At 37.6% G+C, this 22,782-nt stretch overlaps 1 protein-coding gene across 1 annotated transcript in view; it reads right to left on the bottom strand.

Moving 5' to 3' along the window:
- Window positions 1–22,782, bottom strand: part of DYM (dymeclin) — a 322,063-nt gene that overhangs the window by 172,209 nt on the left and 127,072 nt on the right. Inside the window, exons 10-13 of the mRNA XM_040632527.1 lie at window positions 20,470–20,648; window positions 18,537–18,662; window positions 6,470–6,583; window positions 5,399–5,493 (exon numbers count right to left, since the gene is read on the bottom strand). Coding sequence (XP_040488461.1) covers window positions 5,399–5,493; window positions 6,470–6,583; window positions 18,537–18,662; window positions 20,470–20,648 — 514 coding nt within the window. The remainder of the gene's footprint in view (window positions 1–5,398; window positions 5,494–6,469; window positions 6,584–18,536; window positions 18,663–20,469; window positions 20,649–22,782) is intronic.

Raw genomic sequence — 22,782 nt, 5'->3', positions numbered from 1 at the left:
CTCCTTTCCTGGCTCCTTGCCCCTGCTCTTGGCCCAGAAAGTGACTGTGACCCGGACTTCTATGAAGCGATAAATAGGGCCAGTTGGGTTCTTCCTCTTTGTAATGTGAATAGGGAAACACGAAGCATCTGTGTTAACAGCAGCTACGTCTAAAGTGAAAAGGCCCAGGAGCCATGGAGGGAGAGGGGGGAGCGTACGGCATGGTGGGAGGTTAGCAATTATAGGTTTAAGGCAAAATGTAACAGAGGGGCAGGAAGCTGGTGGGAAAAGCTCTAAAGAAGGAAGAGGGGATACGAGGAACTGCCTCAACTTTTTTTTTCAGGTCCAGACTGCATTTTATTCTGACAAAGAAATGTAGCTGTGAAAGAGGCGGGAACTGCAAAGATTCAGTGAGGTCAGAACAGCAGGTACCTGCCAATACATTACAAGTAGTCATGGAAGACTCACCGCAAATGGCAGGACCCCGATTATTTACTATAAGGCAGGGTTCCTCAGCCTTGGCACTACTGACATTCTGGGCAGGTAATTCTTTGTCGTCCTGTATATTATAGGATGTCCCTGGCCTCTACCCACTAGATGTCAGTAGCAACCTCCTCCCCAGTTGCAGCAAGCCCCAAAAAACCCCAACCAAACAATGAAAAAAACAAAACTTTATTCCACACATGGCCAGATGTCTGCTAGGGACAAACGCCCCCACGGTTGAGAGCCGCTGCTCTACGGAGGTTGAACTGTAACCTCTGGCAAAGGGAAGCCACGGACTGATTTTAAGCATAGAGAGTAATATTAGATATGCTTTTCAAGTGGAAGCACAGTGCCGAAGCCTACCGTGGCAGGACAAGTAAGGAGGCAACGGATCAGGCAGGCTGACGATGCAGCACGGGTGAAAACGGTGGACATGCCAACCAAGGCGGGAGTACGGGAGACAGAACACGGGGCATGAATGAAGGCGAGTTTCAATGGCAGTGTTAGAACTTTTCCAGGGCGTAACTGCATACAGCATTTAAAGGAAAGGGAGAGACGATGGCGAATTACTTGTAGGGTTCTGGTTTGGTAATTGAGGTGGCTGGGCTGAGGGCTATTACACTATTACCTAGGACAGGGAATTTAAAAGGAAGAGCAGGTTTGAAAATGAGTTGTTTTAAACTTAATAACAGTTTGAGGTTAAGTGTGGGATATCCAGGTAGTGAGGTTAGGAGAGTTAGTGTTCAGCCAGTCAACACTTACACAGAGCACACATGACGGGCCAGGAGCTTTACAAATATTAACTCACTTAACCCTCACCACATCCACTGAGAGAACAACTACTGTCCCCCCATCTTACCACAGGGAAGCTGCTGCATAGAGAAGTTAAGTAACTTCTCCAAGGTTCCACAGGTGGTAAGTTTTGAGGCTGAGATCCCCAACTCAGAGTTTGTGCTCTTAAGCACCAAACTGTACTGCCTGCCTCAGGAAAAAGGGAGAGCTCAGGACTGTGAGTGTAGATTTGGATGCTTTTCTGTACATGAGCACACAGTAGGTGTAGTCGTAGGCATATATGTGAACTCCTAGGGAAAATGAGCAAAGAGAGAAGAAAAAAACCAATGTAGCATGAAATACTGAAAGAAAGTTATGTATTAAGCCAGGGGTAAAGGCAAAGGAGCCAGGCTGAGAGACAGGAGGGGCAGCAGGCAAAGTCTTAAGGGCAGGAAGTAAGTAATGATGTCTTTGTAACCCCAGACAATCCCTTACATATAATCTACTCTTTATAAATGTTTTTAATTACCTTAAGTATAATCCCAAATAATGATATCAAATATCCATACTTAACAGAATATTCAAGAGGCTTTATAGTTGAACAAAACTCAAATCCTATATGCTTACAAGATTTTTCTAGAATACCAAGAGTTTATAGAAGATACACAGTCACTGAATATGAAACAATAGCACAGACACCATATGAAATCATTCCTTACATTTATGTCCAGCTAAGGCGGCTTTCAGAAGCTTTATTCACACCCTACTTCACAGCAATGTAACATGTTACTCTATTTTGCATTTTGTTGAAGATCACAGGAAATATTGGCTCTTTTAGGTTTTACAACTGACGGATACAGAACTGTGTGGTCTTTTCCTAAAGCAGGATTTAGAAAATGTGTATGTGGAACTGATTACTTCTCACTTGAAGGAGTTACTGGAGCACCTGGTGAGTCTTGAGTTGTACCGCTATAGTAAATCTGTGTATCTAAACAGTTTTTGTTAGGCATTCCTTATCATACTTTACAATCCTCTACCCTAAATACAAACATTTAGTAGAAAACGAGTTTCCTCAAGATTAAAAAAAATAGTTGGCCCCCATTTCTTGTTCAAAGCAAGTGTTTTCTGCAGGGATAAATCCTGATTTCCAGGTCCGAGCTCAAAGTGTTTTCCAAACTTAAGTGTGCATACAAATCATCTGGGGATCTTGTTAAGATGAAGACTCTGCTTCAGCAGGTCTAAAGCTGGGCTGACACTCGCATTTCTAACAGGCGCTCTCTCCTCTCCTGGATGGTGAAGATGTCCCGGTCCACACGGGCTACTCAGATGTGGCCCCTGAACCAGGAGCACTGGCAGCACTTGGAAGCTTGTCAGAACTGCCCGGCCCTCCATGAGACAAACGAAGCATACTAACGTCATCTGCTGAAACTGATGATGCCAGAAACTTACATTCCATTCTTTCTTTTAAAATCCATTTATTTACAGCTCATTCATACACAGTTTGTTTTTTGTTACTGAAGATCAGACCTTCTTTTCTCTCAACTCCTTCCATTATTTTAAACTGTGCAACTAATAGTTAAGCACCTTCCATAAGGAGGCCCCAGTTGGTTCTTCCAGGCTTTTCTCCTCTAATCCCTATGCAGGTCCACAACATGCCCGTTGAATGGGACTGGTTATTTTCTAAATATAATGCCCTTTATCACACTCCCTCCTGTTCTGTTTTGTGGTGGTTGGTGCTTTTCCTCATTAGGCCAATCTTGAGAGTCATCTCTCTCTACTCACTTTACCTGATTTCTCAGGAAGATGTGCTCTCCCCATTCTCTGAACCAACCCACTCACCCTCACCCAAGGAGTTCTTCTCTCATTCTAATACTTACCGCATTCCTCTGTATACATGAATGTCCTTGTCTTAGCTCAGCTACTGAAGTAGAAGCTACCAGAGGGCAGGAATTTTTGCAAATAATTTGGAATATACCTTGCAGTGTGTAACACTGTTCCTCAATGGATACAATGCTAAATAAAACTCCATTAACATTAAGTAGAGCAGTATTCCTTATTGATGATAAACTTGATCTAAATATCCCTAAACCACAAATCTAAATTCTGTTTCTTATTTCTCCAAATACAACTGGTTTTCTGCTTTACTCATCATAGATAGAAAATTGGGCACAGTGTTTTGCTTTTCAACTCTTTTTTTTTTAAGATTTTTTTTTTAAAGATTTTATTTTATTTATTTGACAGAGACAGGCAGCGAGAGAGGGAACACAAGCAGGGAGAGTGGGAGAGGAAGAAGCAGGCTCGTAGTGGAGGAGCCTGACGTGGGGCTCGATCCCAGAACGCCGGGATCACGCCCTGAGCCAGTCGTTTAACGACTGCACCACCCAGGCGCCCCTGCTTTTCAACTCTTATACTGAGAAAATTTTTATTTAATCTTGCTTAACACAAGTGATCAGAACATAAATTGTAAACCAGTTAATTTGCCAGTTTCACAGTGACCAGGCCAAATGTTGGTGTATCCGTTGAGGAAAATGAATCCTGAACTGAAACCTTCACCAAACCATTATGAAGCTCCACATACACACAAAAATAGATGGCAAAACAGCACAGCGTCATTCATTTCTCTCGTTAAATCTCTGAACTACAGCATAGTAACAAAAATTAATATTCAGAAACTAACGACTCTTCAGAACACCTGGAAGAATCTGAGGTATGAGGAGATGCTATGTGGGCTTTAAGTCATCACATTACTGTTAGTACGAAGTTACTCAAATAGACAATCACTCGAGTACAAACCCATAAAGTAATCCAATATAGTATTAAGACCAGACCTAAATTAAACAGTGAGTCATTGGAAATATCCTCTGCTAAATTCTGAGGATAAATGTAGAGACCAAGAACATAAGTTAATGCTGAGCTACTGCTAAAGATGAGGCCAGGTCAATAAGCATCTCTAACCAATGGATGGAAAGTGAGATCTGAGTTTAAAAGTGACGTGGACTTGCGATCACCACCAATGACTGCAACAGAAGACCTAATCATCAGAACTGCATTGCCCCAAAAGCAAGACCCGAAAGAAACAATCTGACTTCAGTGACTTACGAAACAAATGTTCTACTGGAGAGCCACTATGACAATCTACCTAAAGACCAAAGAGTACCCATACAGGTTTTTAAAAAACCCCTACAAATGACAGTCATTCATCATTTGTTAATTAGGTTTCCTAACCTTAAAGAGTATATCTTTGGCAAAGGGTGGAGAAAGGACAGGAAGGAGTTCCTGGTGATGTTGTGACAGGCAGAATAATGGTTACCCCCAAAATATCCACCTCCCAACGCCCCAACCTGTGGATGTGTTGCCCTACATGGCAAAAGGGACTCTGTGGCTGTGATTCAGCCACAGACCTTGAGATGGGGAGATGAGCCTGGGTTACCCAGAGACAGCCAAGGCAATCACAAGGATCCTCAAAGTGGAAGAGGGAACCAGATGAGGAGGTCAGAGTGATGAGATGTGAGGACTCAACGGCTTACTGCTGCTGGCTCTGACAGTGGAGGAAGGGGCCACGAGCCAAGGAAGGCTGCAGCTTCTAGCAGCTGGAAAAGGCAAAGAAAAGGTTCTCCTCTAGAGCCTCCAGAAAGGAATGCAGCCCTATGGCAACTGGATGGTAGCCTGTGTTGAACTTCTAATCTACAGACTGTATAATAAATTTGGGTTGTTTTAAGACACCAATTTGTAGTAATTTGTTACGACAGTAACAGGAAAGCAATATAACAGTAAACTGCGATTAAAAGAATTCTCTAAAACAAACACAGCTACCCTCTGTTACAAGTGTAATGTGACGCTCTGCCAAATGCTCTGCCGATATGTGAAGATTTAGTTTGCATTACTAAGAAATACACTTGCTCCTAAGTAAGATGCTAACACAAAGCCTAAAATTAGATTTTATGAAAAGACGGAAAAGTAAATCCAATTAACTCTGATCAAGAAGCTGGGTTTTTAGAAAACAAAGCACGAGAAGGTATTTTCAACTAAACAAGAAGGTGATAAATATTAAGCAGGAAAATCTGATATTCCTTGGGCATAACACGATAAAGGGACCACCACAGTACCCGTTCCACTGGGGCAGCTAAAGGCAAAATGTGGCATTTCTCTTAAAGCTCCTATTTACCTGATGATCCTCTGGGCAGCATACTGATGGAGAGAGCGGAACTGTGCCGACATGTTTGCTAACGCAGCCAGACAGTTGGTGTGAAGGTACTTGTCCTATAAGGAAACAGAAGGGTGAAAACAGACATCGAGTCTTCTCTACATCTGAAGCAAGGTCACCTAGAGGCAAATTTAAACTCAATTGTCACTGATTTTTAGAAAGTTCAGGTCCACAATCCCTTTTCTCTAATTCTAGAATCCATAAAGCACCAAAAATTCCGTTTTTTCACCACACATGTGGAAGCAACATCTGATGCAAAAGATTATGGTGCTATTTGTGGTCTTCATTATCCCTATCCTGGTGGATACTGAACTCTTTCACTGCAGAAACATTACTGTTTAATTACAGCGTGCTGCTCCAGAGCCCCACAGTTACATAGACTGAAGCATACGAACCATAATCACCTTTCTAAAATCAAAAAATTCTCCATTCTTAAACATGTATGACTTCTAGAGTTTCAGACAAAAGATAAAAAACTGTGGACATGTATTCACATTAGCCTCATTGAGGGAAATAACTGAAAACAGTGTAGTCAATTTGACCATTTCCCTGAGCTATGAACTCTGTATATTGCTTCTCTATAGAGCAGAATGGAAATTTGCTCCCAGATACTGCAAACACAATCCAGCTAAAATTTTCCTTTTACTCTTTAAAGTATTCTTTCTACTTTTCCATGTTGAATTCATATTTCCTCGTGCTCTTATCTTTATACCCTTTGCTGTTGCTGCTTTTAAAGGGCAAATCAGCTTTACTGGTCTAGCAAAGACAGACATCTTTTAACTAAATATGCCCCACTGTCCATTTTGTTTCATGTAAGATATCTCTAATCCACACCATCTATTAAATACTAAGAAACAGACACCAGACACATTACTTTAGGATCATGTATTTCGGTGACTATATGCACATCTGTTATATTTTTACCGTATTTCATGAAAATGTTAGTACTTTAAATATTGAGATGGCTTTAAACTACAGGGCTGATTGTACTATATGCATAAAGATAAAAAAAAATAGCTATGGAATACTTACTCTTGTCCTCGTCATGTTGTACTGAATGGTTCTTATTACAACCAGTATCAGAAGACTCCCCAGTGAAATTTCAGTTAAAACCCGTTCTGAATACCAAGTAATATTTTTTAATATCTGTAATGGGGAAGAAAAGTTTAAGTAAATATGACTGNNNNGTAGGGAAAAAAAAGATTAGCCATGTCTACAATCTCTGATCAGCCATGGCTTTGCTCTGAAGGTGAGTTAAACAGTATAAAAGTGAATTCTGAGACTTTCAGTTCAAGATAGCAAAACAGTGCTGAGGTGTTCACTTCTCTTTCCTCCTTCCTTCTTAAATAGAAAAGAAAAGAGATCTGGAAAACAGGAGAATATCATTAGTACACAAAAAGGAGATATATTTGAAAGACAGATGGCACAAAGGCAAGACAGAAAAATAGGAAAAAGTGAAAATAGGAAAACTGAGGAGTCTCTTGAAAAGTACAGCTGTCCCAACAACCACAGAAAACCTTCATACTTGTGTTCAGGAAAAACCAAGAATGCAAATAAGCCAAGAGCCAGAAGATCCGCACCATATTCTGCTCTGGCTACTGAGAGCAGTAGCTCTGGTGCTCACCTCCAGGTCGCAGTAAGCAAGAACTGTTTTCTAGCTTAAGCTGGTGCAGTTCCACAGTAGATATGTAATGTGGACATCAGAGACACAGAAAAACTGGACAGTGCAGATTTGTGATTTGAAAGACTAAATTGAAAAGTTCTCTCAGACAATAGCAATAAATAGGCAAAAAGACAAAGCATGAGAGAGAAGCAGAGACCTAATGTCTACTTAATAAAAGTTCCAGAAAGTACAGACTAGAAGGAAAACAGAAAAATTAGGAATAGGAGAAAGTTTTGTAGAAGAAAAACTTTCAACATTCTGAGGAGAAATAATGAAAAAAAGTAAAATTTATTCTGGTAAGACTTCTGAATTTACAGTATATAATAAAATCTTATTGGCTCCCAGATAGAAGGAAACATGTTATCACCAAAAGACAGACAAGCAAACTAACATTAGATTTCTCATCCTCAACACTACACATCTGTGTAATGACAGAGCAATGTCCATATATTTCTGAGGAATGAATTATGACTCTAGAATTCTATACCTAGAGAAACTACCACACAAGTATACAAACAAATAAACATTTGGAAATATGCAAAGAGTCAACATGAATCTCTCGTGCACCATTTAGGGGGAAAAAACAAACCACCACACATGTAAGTACTTAGCTGTCCATCCTCTCCACTGTAATAATAGAAAATAACAGAGTTCAAGAGAAGGACAATAAGTACTATGAAACAAAACCCAAAAGCAACAACAAACTACAGTCATAATCCATGAAATCAGAAAGATAAAATTAAGTCTAAATAATATGGTTGTATCTCAGTTCTTCTTTAAAAAATCATTAAAATAGACATTTTTCTGATAAATCTGCCCCCCAAAAAAGTCCAAATAAGATGAGGAATGAGAAAGGGGGTATGGAAACACACCAGAAGAATAAAAAAAGTAAAGGGATACTGTGTCCAACTTCATACAAGTGCACATGAATGCCCCCATGATAGATTTTCACTCGATTCAACTCTCTGGCAAGAGTCCCATGTCACCTAGTACCCCCTTTGCAAGTAACCCAACCCTGACCTGTTCTGCAGTCTCCACTCAGAGGCTGGCATACTGCAAATGCCCACTACCTAGTAGGTGAATATTGTTTGTGAGGTAAAAAATGTAAACGTGTAAGCATTCCCCTGTATTCATGACTAAGGATGGCCATCACCAAGTAGAAGAGATAACCTACGTGTAAAACAAATAATAGTTTAAAAAATTCAAAATAACGAGTTTTGCCAGTTGAACCTTTACAAAGAACAGTGAAGTGCTGGGTCCCTCTGACTTACTCTCTAAGGCACCAGTTCTCAACAAAATGTCATCCTGGGACCCTGTAGGCGTCCCAGAGACACTTGTGGAGAATTCTCAAGGCCAAAACTATTTTCATGATAATTCCGAAACATTACTTTCCACTCTCATTCTCTCATGAGTATATAGTTGAGTTTTTCAGGTGCTACATAACACGGCTGATAGTGTAACAATTTTAATACAGAAGCAGACATGAGAATCTATCAGTCTTCTGTTAAGGCAATTCGTTAAAGAGATTTGCAAAAACTGTAAATGCCATTCTTCTTGTTAAATTTTTCTTTGGCAAAACCAGTTATTTTTCATAAAAATATATTATCGATGCTAACATGTATTGGGTTTATTATAATAACTATTATTTCTAAACGATCTGATTAAATATTTTTTAAATACCTCTGTTTTAATTTCTAATATGGTAAATGTACAAAACTAAAACCCACAGAAAAAAGCTATTTGGTGTCCTCAATTATTTTTAAGTGTAAAGAACAAAAAGTTTTAGAACCAATGCTCTTAAGTCTCCAAGTAAATGCTAACACAAGATACTCATTAGGCAACTTTATCAGTGAGAGAAGTCTCTGTCTTTTTAAAGGTCACACATTTGAGTATAGTTCAGTTTCTCCTCTCTCAGCTCCTTTATTTAGAAATAAATCATCATAAGCCATCCTTATTTGAAACAGAGGTCATTAGTTCTTAACATCTGCTTGTGTGTGTCAATTATATACCTGGATGGAAGAAATGTTTTGAATAAAAGCAGTCTTATTCATTTAACATTCAACAAATATTTAAATGGTATCCACATAGTAAACTTACAATGTTACTATAAAAATTAGAAATCCAATTTAGTCTTCACATAAAACTTTCTTTTGTTCCTGGGAAAAATGTATCATTGTTTAGAAATTCTGGTTGTGTTTAAGAAAAATTATAAATAACTAGTTATAAAGCTCACACATCAATGGGACATCAATGCATAATGGGCAACATACAGAAAATTTTCTTGGTAACTTAGCTGTAGCCATTGACCTATTTAGAACCTATTTAACTGGCTCCTACAAAAACAATTCCCCATTTCTTATATTCAATACTTAGACATACAGTTTAATAGTCACAGACTGGTATCCTGATTGTACAATTTCATGGTCAACTAACTCAAATAATATGCAGAAGGAAACCCCTCAAGGATCTGAAAATGTCTTCCTTCTCAAAAAGGATATGAGAATAGCTCATACTAGGTCTTTTCCTGAGCTTCCCCCCCATATAGATTTGGTTTTATTGAATATTATCTCTTCCAAATGTTTATATACGTTAAGAGTACAGTACAGTAACAGACTGTGTAATATCAACTCTTTAAAAAATCAAGGATGTATAGAAAGGCAGAGAATAATTAACCTCCATACTCCCACAATTGACATCAACTGTTAACATTTCATTTTTTAAAGACATAAATCCCATTTTATTCCCCCAAAGAGGGGTATACTATCAACCACTATCTTGAATTTAGTATATATCTTTCTAGTCCCTTTCAAGTGCTTTATATGTACACACACTCCCTCCAAAACCCAGGATTCCTTTGTGTATTTGCTTGTTTACAAAAACATTATCATGGTGTCTTGGGTTGAATAGTGTCCCCCAAAACTCACGTCATCCAAAACCTGTGAATGTGACCTTACTTGAAAACAGGGTCTTCATAAATATATGACCAAGAGGAGGTCATACTGGGTTAGGATGGACCCTAAATCCAATATGACTGGTGTCCCCAGAAGAGGAGGAGGAGACACACAGAAACATGCACCCACATGAGAGAAGGCCACAACACAACAGACACACAGAAGCTGCAAGCCAAGGACACCAAGGACTGGCCACCAGAAACTAAGAAGAGGCAAACCTCTCCCCAGGTCTTTCAGAGAGAACATGGCCCTGCTGACACCTTGCTTCTGAACTTCTAATCACCAGAACTGTGACAATCAATTTCTGTTGTTTCTAGCCATCCAGTTTGCAGTAATTAGTTATGGCAGCCCCAGGAAATTAGTACACATAGGTATTTGTTTGCGTCTTATTTTTTTCACTCAATAAGTTCTTGTAACCCCGCCCCACATGTTGATGCATATAAGAAAATTAATATTTGTCACATATGCCAAATTCTGATAGTACTAATCATTTCTTAAAATGAATACTTCTATGGTAATTAATAAATAGCTGTTGCCCCAAGCTACTCCCCCAGGACCTCCTGGGGGTTCAGCAATTAAGGTACAGCAGACAATGAAGGACCACGGTTGATCCCATTCTTACTAGCTGATTTTGGTACCATACTAGTTAAAGATCTGAATATCACCTCTACTTCATTCCATCTAAGCACTGAATAGTACCGTACTAATAGGCCACATTTTCTTGGGTCCACTCTTCCATTAATGGAAATTGTTTTTATTAGGGGAAAAACTGGAAATGTTACAATGTAGATCCTTACCCTTACTATCCAGAATCTCACTATAGGATACTCAGAAACCAGGGGCTCCTTACTCTCCATATTTTCATACTCTGAACATTAATTATCTAAAGTCAGTCAGGAATCATATAAATTTTAAAAAGAAAAATAATCTGTGAAACAGATTTTAAGCTACCCAGTTTTCAGTACTTAATGACTTCATAAGTGAATCTCCAAGAGTTTGCAAAGAAGCAAAATTGCGAAGTCACTGATCAGCTTTTTTTTTTTTTTAATAAATGTAGTGGGTCACTATTAACTAAAAAGCATAGAGTAGCAGTGTTCACCACAGTAGCATGAGTCATAAGCAGGTATTTAACTTAAAATTAAATTTTAACAAAATTAAAAATTCCATTCCTCAGTCACACCAGCCACATTACAAGTGCTACCACCTCAGAGAGCACAGTCAGAGGTTTCTGTCATCACAGACATTTCAGAGAAGTTAAATAGCCTAGCATAAAGAACACCACTGTATCCATCACTGTTTTTTCAAATGTTACTATTTTGCTTCTGACGTCCTGAAGCCCCCTAGCCACTCCTCGCTGATCCTATTCTCTAACCTCTGGCAGCCTGAATTTGATACTTCATTACCATGCAGATGATTGAGATTTATTATTATCAATACACGCAGCTCTACTTCATTCATTCTAGCTGCTGTACAGTATTTCATTTATGTTATCAGCTGTTTGCAATTTCTGAACACTACAAACAATGCTACAACGATAATCAAATGAGCTCTTGTGAATCTCTGGAAAATGTTTTCTTAGGACACAACCAGGAAATGGAATTGCTGGGAGGCAGAGTATTTACTTGTGCAGGTTATTTGAGGAATGTAAAACGCCACATTCCTTTCAAAAGCGGTTCTGCTCATTTATATAGTATATGAGAGTTCTCTTTCTCTAGATCCTTACCAATTCTTAACAGAGCTTGTCATTTCAGCCAAACTGATAAGTACAAAATATTTCAGTTATTTTAATTAGCATGATCCTGACAAATCATCAGGGTGAACATCGTTTAAAAATGTTTGCTGGTCATTCAGGTTTCATATTCTTTCTATTACTTTGCCCATTTTTCTATTGAATACTTTGGTTTTTCTAACTCGTTATGCTAATCCATCTTCCTGTCTATGGCTTGTTTTCACCTTTATAAACCATGAAAGTTTTTCATTTTGTTGTAGTCAAATTTATTAATGTTTTTACTCATGGTTTATACATTTTATGTTATGCTTAAGAAATCACTATCCTGAGTTCATAAAAATATTATCCTTTAATTTCTCCTTGGAGATTTGAAAGTTCAGCTTTTCACATCTAGGCCTTATTAACACAAATGGAATTTGTCATTGTATGTGAGGCAAAATAATCTAATTTTACTTTTCCTATTAGATAAGTCAAGCTCTCAATCTCAGCACAATTTACCTACTACTTCTGTCATACAGTTGTGTTGCCATACGTGAGTGTGTAATTTCTGGACTCTCCAAATTTAATTACTAATGTTTTGTAACTAGTCTTATCTGGTAGGATAACTCCACACTGCTTTCCTTCAGAAACTTTCTAGGCAAAATGTTCTTCTATATGATTTCAGGGATTGAAGTTGACACTTGAGGAATGCAGAAGTTAGGGGTGTCCAGCCCCTGCACAGTCAAAGATCCATCCAAAAGTCAAATTTTCGACTCCTGAAAATGTACTTAGTGATAAGCCTACTAGGGAAGAGAAGATACATTTATAGTACTGTATTTATTGAAAATATCCATGTTATCAGTACACCCACACAGTTCAAACCTATGTTGCTCAAAGGTCAACTGCAGTTGATCAAGTCTCACAAAAATCTTGAGATTTTGATCAGAATTGCATTCAACATAATGATTAATGAAAGCAAATTAACAACTCTATCACTGAGTCTTCCTATCCATGAACATGGTATCTCTCTCCATTTATTAAGTCATATTTAATATCTTTCATTTAGATGCTGCACTTTCTTTGTTACATTGATTCCCAAGTTCACTGCAGTTTTATCGCCATCATAAATGTATCTCTAGATCACATTTTTGAAGATTTATTTATTTTTTGAGAAAGAGGGGGGACAGAGAGGGAGAGAATCTCAAGCAGACACCCTGCTGAGCATGGAGCCAGATGCAGAACTCAATCTCATGACCCTGAGATCACAACCTGAGCTGAAATCAAGAGTTGGACACTTAACTAACTGAACCACCCAGGTGCCTCTCTAGATCACATTTTTAAAGTGCTCTGTTGCTGGTGTGTAGAAATTGTATTTGTTTTGTATATGGATCTCGGATTCAGAAGATTCGCTCAACTCTCCTAACATTTCTAATATTAGAGTATATTGAATTTCCTATGTAGTCACTCACAACATCTGTAAATACAGACATTTAGATTTCCTCTCTTTTCAAGTTTAATTGACCTGCTTAGAGTTCTGATATAATGCTATAGAGGAGTGGTAATACACAGCATCCCTTTTGTTCTGACTTTCAAGAAAATATTTCTAAAATTCTCCAATAGAGTATAATGCTTTTAATGGTAGGTTTTTGTAGATACACTCTGTTAAGACAAGGAATTTCTTTTCTACCCTTATTTTGTTGAGAATTTTGTTTTGTTTATCATGAACTGGTGTTGAATTTTATCAAATCCTTTTTCTGTATCTACTGAGATGATTGTTTTCTCTCTTAAATTAATAAGTTACATTAAGAGATTTTCTAATATTAAACTATCTTTGCATTCCTGGAATATTGCTATTGACATAGATATATTCTTTTTGCTACGTTGCTTTATTCCATTTTACAATATTAGATTGATAAGCCTTATAATTACATTTGTGCCACTTACTAAATTTTTGTCTCTCCACGCAAGATCCACCTGTAATTTTCTTTTATCAAATTTTGGTAAATTTGGCATCAAGATTATGCTGGCCTTATAAAATGAGTTGGAAAGTTTTCCTTTTTTCTCCTCTCCAGATGAGATTGTATACAACTGGTGTTATTTCTTCCTTCAGTTTTCAGAATTCATAGGTAAAAATCAGCTCAGCCAACAATTTTCCATTTACGATGATTTTACATTACAAAGTCAGTTCCTTTAACAGAAACAGGACTATTTTGATGTTTTTTTTCTTTTGTGAGCTTTGGTTAAGTATTCTTCTGGGAGTAAAGGAAATTTGTCCATTTCACTCAACAGTTAAATTTTATAGCATAAAATTACTCATAGTATCCTCTGAACATTTTTTAGTATCTGTAGCATCTGTCCTGATCTCCTGTACATTCTCAGTAATAGACATTTGTAACTCTTTCTCTTCTTGATCATCTTTCTGGGGGTTTGTCAATCTTATGAATTTTCATATATTTTGCTTATAGTAAAAAAGTAGAAAGATTTAAAATCTAAGATCTAAGTTTCTACCTAAAAAACAAATCTAAAAAAAAAAAAAAAAGAGCAAGTTAAAACTTCAAGTAAGCAGAAGAAAGGAAATAAAAAGTAGAAATTAATGAAATAGAAGACAGAAAAAAGTCAATGGAATCCAAAATTGGTCCTTTGAGGGGTGCCTGGGTGGCTCAGTTGGTTAAGCGTCTGACTCTTGGTTTTGGCTCAGGTCATGATCTCAGGGTCCTGAGATCAAGCCCTGCCTCAGGCTCCGCACTCGGCAGGGAGTCTGTTTGTCTCCTTCTCTCTCTCTGCCTCTCCTCCCATATGTGCGTTCACTCTCTCTCTAAAATAAACAAATATTAAAAAAAAAAAAGTTGGTCCTTTCAAAAGAGGAAGGAAGGGAGGGAGGGAGGACAGACCTCTAGCCAGATAGAGGTAGAATAAGACAGAAATGATACATATTCCAACATTAAGAATAAGAGCAATAACATCTCTATAGCTAGTGCAGATATAAAAAGGTAAGGGGGAAAAACAGTAATAAGAAAAAAAATTAATAAAAAAATTATGGACAACTTTACAGGAATAAATTCAATACCTCAGAAGAAATGTACCAATTCCTTGAAAGACACAAACCATCAAAGCTCAAAACTTAACCAAATATATATAAAAAGAGAATATATCATGGCCAAGTGCAGTGTATCCCATGAATGTAAGGTACATTCAATATTCAAATCTTAATCAGTATAATGCACTACATTAACAGACTGGGGGAAAATCCATCTGATTCAGAATATATAAAGAAGCCTTACAACTCAGTAATAAAACAAAAACCCAATTTTTTAAGAAGGAAGTATGGCTATACAAAGTCAACACAGGGACATCCCTGTGGTGATGGCAACGTCTTGTATCGTGACTATGTCAAAGCCAATGTCTTGATTGTGGTATTGTATTACTGTTTTGCAATTATGTTGTCACTAAGGGAAACTAGGTAAAGGGTACATGAATTCTGTTTTTCTTAAAACTACAATTAACTTGGGGCGCCTGGGTGGTTCAGTTGGTTAATCGTCTGCCTTTGGTTCAGGTCATGATCCCAGGGTCCTGGGATGGAGTCCTGCATCAGGCTCCCTGCTCAGCAGGGAGCCTGCTTCTCCCTTTGTCCCTATCCACACCACTTGTGTGCGCTTTCTCTCAAATAAATAAAATCTTAAAAAAAAAACAAAAACTACAATTAACTTTTTAAAGTATAATTTTTTAAAATGGGGAAAATTTGGAAAGATACTTCACAGAAGAGGATATATAAGCACATGAAAAGTACATGAAAAAATGCTCATCGTCATTGGGTATGAGGAAATGCAACTTCAAGTCAAAATGAGATACCAGAATCTATTTCATGTATAATTAGATCCACAGCTAATGATTCCATGTAGAAAATTTTGGTAGAAATATTTACTTACTCATTTTTACTACTACATATGGAAAGGAAAAGAATAAAAATAAACAAAGGTAAACAAGAAAGTCAAATTCTACAGGGGAAAAAAAAATTTGTTTAAATACCTGAATTTGAAATGTCATCTGGAATATCCTGAAATCCTTATGGAACTGAGTCTGAATATGAACGAACCTAATGCCGTCCCTATCTTACCAACCCCATCTTGGCAGTCAGTAAAGTTTAATTTTAATGCAAACTCCTATGCAGACTTTAATTACCAAGTATAATAAGGATACAAAAAAAGTATAGAAAACAATATAATAAAAAGTGTATCCATCCTTGATTTTTGTCAAATCTTAACATATTTTGTCATATTTGCTTCAAAGTTCTTTTTGGTGACTTCTTGTTTTATTTTGTTTTCCATGCTGTTGAAGCAAATACAGCATCTACAGACATAGGGGAAGCCCCGCTGCGTACCCTTCCCCATTTTCATTCCCCCTTCTTATTCTCCAGAGGTAGCCAGCACCCTGTTTGAGTCTGCATGCTCTAAACATTTTCAATATTATCAACAGTGCTGTTAGATGACCATCAATAAGCATGTACTCTCTTTGTAAAAGTGCATATACAACCTTGGAGTGGAACTGCGAACTTGGAGTTAGACACAACTTCAGTTTTATTACTGTCTCTTCAAGCTAAACACACACCTGCCCTTGACCCAGCAATCCCACCCTAGGCATACCCTCAAGAGAATGAGTGCAGATGTCCACCGACGTACAGACACAAAACTGGGCACAGCAGCCTTATCAAAAATAGTCCCAAACTGTGGGGAAAAAAGTATCTACCACCAAGAGAATGGATAAATATACTGTGGCATATTCATACAATGGAATAGCACCTAGCAATACAAAGAACCAACCATAACACTGGCAAATTCAGCAACACTCTAAAGAGTGAAAGTCAGAATAGTGGTTCACTGATTGGTTGTAGGGCACTGGACAGGAAAAGGCATTTCTGTTATGTTAGAAGTGTTCAGTAACTTGATCTGGGTGGTAACAACACAGGTATACACATAGGTAAAATCTCCTAAGTTGTACCTTCAAAAGTTGTGCACATTTTATACTTAAATTTAAATATTTTTAAAAATTATATTGGTTTTTGTTTCTTATTAAAGATAAATGCTATAAAAAGTGAGAAAATCAGTACAAATATTTTCTCTGTTACTTTACTAAACACAAGAATCAAGAAATTTGTATGTTTTATCCTCTTTCTCCAGTGTCAAGATTCCTTAAATCTTAGTTGAAATGATGGTCACACCATATAAGAGACAAAAAAAGTTTTACCGGCACATCATCAGAGAAGAGTAAACATGTCACAAAAACCATACTGAAGACAAGAGGGAAAAGTGTTTGTATCCTAAAGAGTGAAAGCCCTAGCCCCTTCTTCCGCTAGACCCCCACAGCATGAAGACTGGAAGAGCCCCCTCTGGAAACTGACAAGCCCAAAAGAAAAGGCCTAAGGAGCGCAGAGTGCCCAGAGAAACAGACCACGTAGAGCAGCTTAAATCAAGTAAGTCCTGCCCACACACAGAACTTACAATCAACTTTTTAGTGCCTTACTTCTAAATATAAACAAACATTGATCACCAAACATTTGAGTTACGCCTCCAACATGGCTGAAGACAAAAGCCAAAGAAGAAAATGAAAACTAAGAAGATATGCGATGTATTTAAACATATTTAGAGGGAATTCTCAGTTCTGCTGAAGGATGGGAGCTGAATTAGTGATTGGTACATGAATAAAAACTGGGCAATCGTGTGCTACAGAAAAACCAAAACATGAACAAGAAAGAAAATGCAACCATCATACATTACATAACTGAGCTAAAAATACTAGTTAATCATAATTGCGAGAAAGCTGAGTTCTCAAGCTGAAAATGATAATAAAACGGAAGGAGGGGAAAAAGTCTATGTGCGGAAAGCCGGGGAACTCACAGGGAACAGACATGATGTGCAGAAAGGAGAGCTAATTATGACTTATTTTCCATTTTAGGAAGAGAACAATTATTATCTAAATCTAGAAAATCAAGAAATAACAAGATAAGCATGTTATTTAGAAACATGGACAGAGTTAAAAGCATTGGTCTTTGGGGAGTAGGAATCAGGTGTAGGGGAGACATAGGATGTATTGTGTTGCATTAAAAGCTAGTACTTCTACATATATTTTAAAACTACGTACATGTGTTGGGGCGCCTGGCTGGCTCAGTCAGTGGAGCATGTGACTCTTGATCTCAGGATTGTGAGTTCGAGCCCCACATTGGGTATAGAGATTACTTAAAAATAAAATCCTTAAAAAAAAAAAAAAAGACACACCAAAAACAAACCTATACACATGTGTTACTTTGACACAAAGAAAATCCAAAGAGGAAGATAAAAATCAGGTTGGAGCTGGAACTCACCCATAAGACTAAAACTGAAAGAGTTAAATTATGTTTTCAAAAACATAAAACAATTTCTCACGCTTCTTCTCTTTATTCCCTATTCTTTTACTTACTCCGTATACAAGAGGCAAACCTGTTTGACAATTTCTGCCACAACTAAAAAAGGGAAACGAAACAGAGAGGAAAAATGAACTCAGTGGCAGCAAAACTCAATTACTGAAGAAACCATTTTGACAGAGTTTTTAACAATGGCTAATAGTCATTCAGAAAAAAAGCACTTCATAAATCTGAAGACAGACACACCTTTTCTAAGTCAGGTTCTTGTGGCAACATCTACGAGAAGGAAAAGGAGGAGGAAATGCTAAGGCTGTAGTAAATCCTGCGGAGGGACCCGCCTATTCTGTAACTTTGAAACTCTAAGCAAAGTAATGGTAACTTACCACTTCGTGAATGGATCTATTAAAGCCATCGTCTTCTGTAAGGATCAATAATATTATAAGGGCCATATACACATGGTGTGAATTTCTTTCTTCAACATGATACAGAATCTCAAGAATTGGTAAAACCTATCAAATAGAAATTTTAATTTACTACTTCACATACTTTATTATAAGACCAATGTTTTCAACCTTCTTGCTTTTATTATGCACTCTGTTTTAATTTCACGGTTATAGACTTCTTTAAAGGGAAAAGAAAACCACACAAACCAGCTTATGCCTGAAAGTATTTTCTCCATGCACAGCTCAGATACCAGTAGAGAAAACAATCACCCTGTATGACAGTCTGCCACCATGTAAAGAGTGGGTCTGCAGAGACCACTTAGGCCAACATGTGACACTGAGTAGAAGTAGGTTTGCCTCTGGCCTAGCAGGAGCTTATACACAATAGGGTATTCTTACAAACACTACTACTGTGTCAAACATTACCTTAATAGGAAAGATTGTAGAATAAAATTATCAAAATTAGATCAGCACAATAAATTTCCTACCAATAACACTTTTTCTAATCATAGTCTCCATATTATAGAATAAAGGCAAAAAGACAGATAAGGACATCAGTTGAGACATCATCGAAATAATCTATATAAGATATTAAAAACAAAAATGAACATAACAACCCTCCACCCCCACTCCAAAAAAAACCCCAAAACAAAACCTTTTAAGTTTTTACTGGTGTATGTCATCACATACAGATGACTGTTTCCTGCATATTCTTACGTACCAACATCCTTACCATGGAACTTTCTAGAACAGGTGGTGTCATGGGCTTTCTGCTTACTGCCATCATTTCCCTTAGGATACATCATGCTCAGAATTGTCTCTGCTTATTCTCACTCACCCATCAGTAAACAAGCCATCTCCAAGTTTTTACTCACATGAGCAGTACGTTGTTACATCCAATTTTACTATTTTAAAGAAACCAATATTTTCCACATATAGCTGGTGTGCAGACAGGTTCATTCATCATGTTTTTCGTCATTAGTGTCACTTTGCCATAGAACATACACTTCAAATGAATTCTAATATTCCATGTTAACTCAATATTTTATCTTTAACACTGAAAAAATGGCCACCAAATCCTTGGTGAATCCTGCTGTCAACCTGTAAAAACTGGTACAGAAGGGACCTTCCTATTGCCACCAGCAAGCTACTGGCTATTTCAGGGATGATCACAATTCTATTAATGTATAAATAGCCCACAGGTATCTTTATAGTAGGTATTTCAATTCTAATATTAACACCTTGGTGAGGTAAGGTTCCTCTTCCACTCACAGAAACATTTTTGTTTACACATTAGTTACAAATGGAAATCCGGACAGTCTTTCACTCACATAATAAAGGATAGAGTGCATGTAAGTTGCTGTCTGACAAAGGTACCCTAAAATAACTCTAACACTCCCAGAATGGAGTTCAGGCAGACCTCAAGTCTAAGCCTGCCGAAGAGATGGGACACGTGGGAAACTGAGCTTAGCCATGTTCATCAGGAACTTGCTGCGACTGGGACTAGCCACAGGAACTTGTGGGTAGACACCTAGCATCTGAAAAGAACCACAAGGGTATAAGTATCTTGAGAACGGCAGGCAGTGTTTCTTAAAGGACTCGACCAGGCTGGATCCCGGGCAGGTTAAGACCTGCAGGACAGGGAAGCTGGTGGTGCTGCCGTGCTCTCCTGCTCCGTGACAACGTCGTCATGTGCACGGTCTCCTACACTGTGAACCTCACACCCCTGTCTGTGCCTGGTGGCAGCTCCCTGTCAATCTTTCAACCATCACCTTTGCAACCAGGCAAACATACTTACCCTCCTGGGAAAAGAAACTGCTCTTCAAAAGATTAAACAATACAAAAAGTGTGAAATGTGTAGTATGATACTTACAAGATTTTCCATATCTGTGCGAGCCAACATGTATGTTCTAACATTACTATTCTGATGGAGCAACGTGTACAAGAGAAGAGTTGCTTGGTCAGATGTCTGCTGCTCACACAGAGCTGTGTACAAGCTGTTGAAGTTAATCTGGAAAGCGTGTGGAATTGATGAGGGGAAAGGACTGCTATCTGGAACACAGAAACCATAAAATTTTAAAAATATTATGTCAGTATTTTCTGGACCGTGACTCACGTAAATAATAAAAGCGCTGTTAACGTGTACCATTCAATTCCCATTAACTTTGTACGTCACTACATTTCAGGTTCAAAATTACGTTGTATTTTAAATTTTACTTAAAGAACTAAACTAATGTAAAGCATGGTGACTAGAGTTGATAACAATACTGTATAACTGAATTTGCTGAGAGAATAGCACTGAAATGTTCTCGCCAAAGTAAAAAAAACCCAAAAAAAACCCAAACCTGGGACAGTTTATTTCTCTGTACTACCTAAACCAAGGCTTTCCAATGATTGCACGTGCAAATAGCACTTGAGAGTGACTTTTTATCTTTAAAAAAGCCAAATATTAAAAAAACAACTAAACTAAGTCACATACTTTCTTAAGATTTTTGCATTAATATGGCTGAATTAAACTGGCTATAAGAACACAGGAGCTTAAATAAACAGAGCTACAGGCCCAGGCTAAAGGTGCTCTAATGGATAACAATTTAAACAGGACATCTTACGTATTCTATTACCAAAACTAAATGACCACCAGTCCTAAATAAAAAATATTGAGCCAAAGAATACAAGTTTCTACACAAAACAGAAAATCCTCTTGTAAGGGCTAAAAAGAAAAGGACTTCAAGCTGAGTTAATTTTTTTCAAATGAGTAACTGTGGCTCAGTTATTCACCAATGTCACTAATCCACTTACGAAGAAAATAGCTAGGATACCATCCTATCATTTAGCTAGTTTTATTTTTTTAATTCTTATTTTTATTATTTAGTTAGTTAGTTATTTAGTAAACTCTACCCTCAACGTGGGGCTCGAACTCACAACCCTGAGATCAAGAGTTGCACGCTCCACTGACTAAGCCAGCCAGGCGCCCCTAGCGAGTTTTAAAGTATTATCAGCATCAGTAAGGTCAGTATTAGCTTCTACAGTAGAATACACCGAATCGCAAACAACTACCGGACAATGTATATAATTTTCCGGTAAACCTTTTTTTTATAAAAGAGAGTCACCAGCATGATGAAAACCATAAATCACAGCCCATGTGGGAAAACTCCTGTTATTGCAAAACTGACAGTGCCCCTTTCCTACCAATTAACTGGACTTGCTTAGACACTGAAGCCAGCAAAGTTAGCAGGCCAAAAACGAGGGACAGACAGGTCAATGGACTTGGAGAAAAGTATAGTCTTAACAGATAAAACACCGGAACATGATAGCACAACAAGTTGATATTTTAATATCTTTCATATCTTAAGAAGAACCAAGATTTTTTTAAAAAAGAGACAGAACCACTAGCACAAAATAAATAAACTTTTAAAAGCACTGCTTTAGCATCTCCAAAAGTTTTACTCCTATGGAAAAGAAACGTGTGCCCACACGATCTCGGACAGCACAGTCCCGTACCTCTCAGATTCTTCTCACCTGTACGTTTGTGAGAATTATCTAAACAATGTCTTCACTTTCACCACAAAGTGCCCTCACTTTTCCTTCCACATTTAAAATATAAGTTATTTTCTCAATCCTAACGCTGTATTTTTGATAGTTGCTTTATGTGACTTATTTTTGCAAAGGGTGGTGAAAGGAAGCATTGCATGTAATCTGTGAGTATGCAAATGACTACAGCATCTACAGAACAGTCGGGTGGAGGAAGATTCTGGACATACTGCGCCTCTTTACAATGGAAGCAAAGTAACGTGTTCGCCAAGCCATATTAGGCCTGGCTGCAAATGGAGTATGTGTGCTGTGTGTATCCATAACATTTAAATATTACTAGCTAGTAAGTGCTATGAACTAGTTATTATACTGACAGCTTTACATGTATTATCCCTTATGTAATGCATATAATGATCATGTCATAATTCTGACCAATTTCACAAACGATGAAATAAAGGCTTGGAGAGATTAACTTTTCCAAGATCAGCCCCAAGTAAAACACAGATCAGCCTCTGTTGTCATCGCTACATTATACTGCTTCTTAAAATTATAGCAAAAATATAGTGACTCTGTGCTAGGATAAAAACTCATTTAATTTTTATAAGAACCCTGTGAGGTAGATATTATAACCCCTGCTTTACAGATAAAGACACTG

The sequence above is a fragment of the Ursus maritimus genome, unplaced genomic scaffold, assembly GCF_017311325.1.
Source record: "Ursus maritimus isolate PB19 unplaced genomic scaffold, ASM1731132v1 scaffold_18, whole genome shotgun sequence".
NCBI lineage: Eukaryota > Metazoa > Chordata > Mammalia > Carnivora > Ursidae > Ursus > Ursus maritimus.
This window is presented reverse-complemented; position numbering and strand designations above follow the sequence as displayed.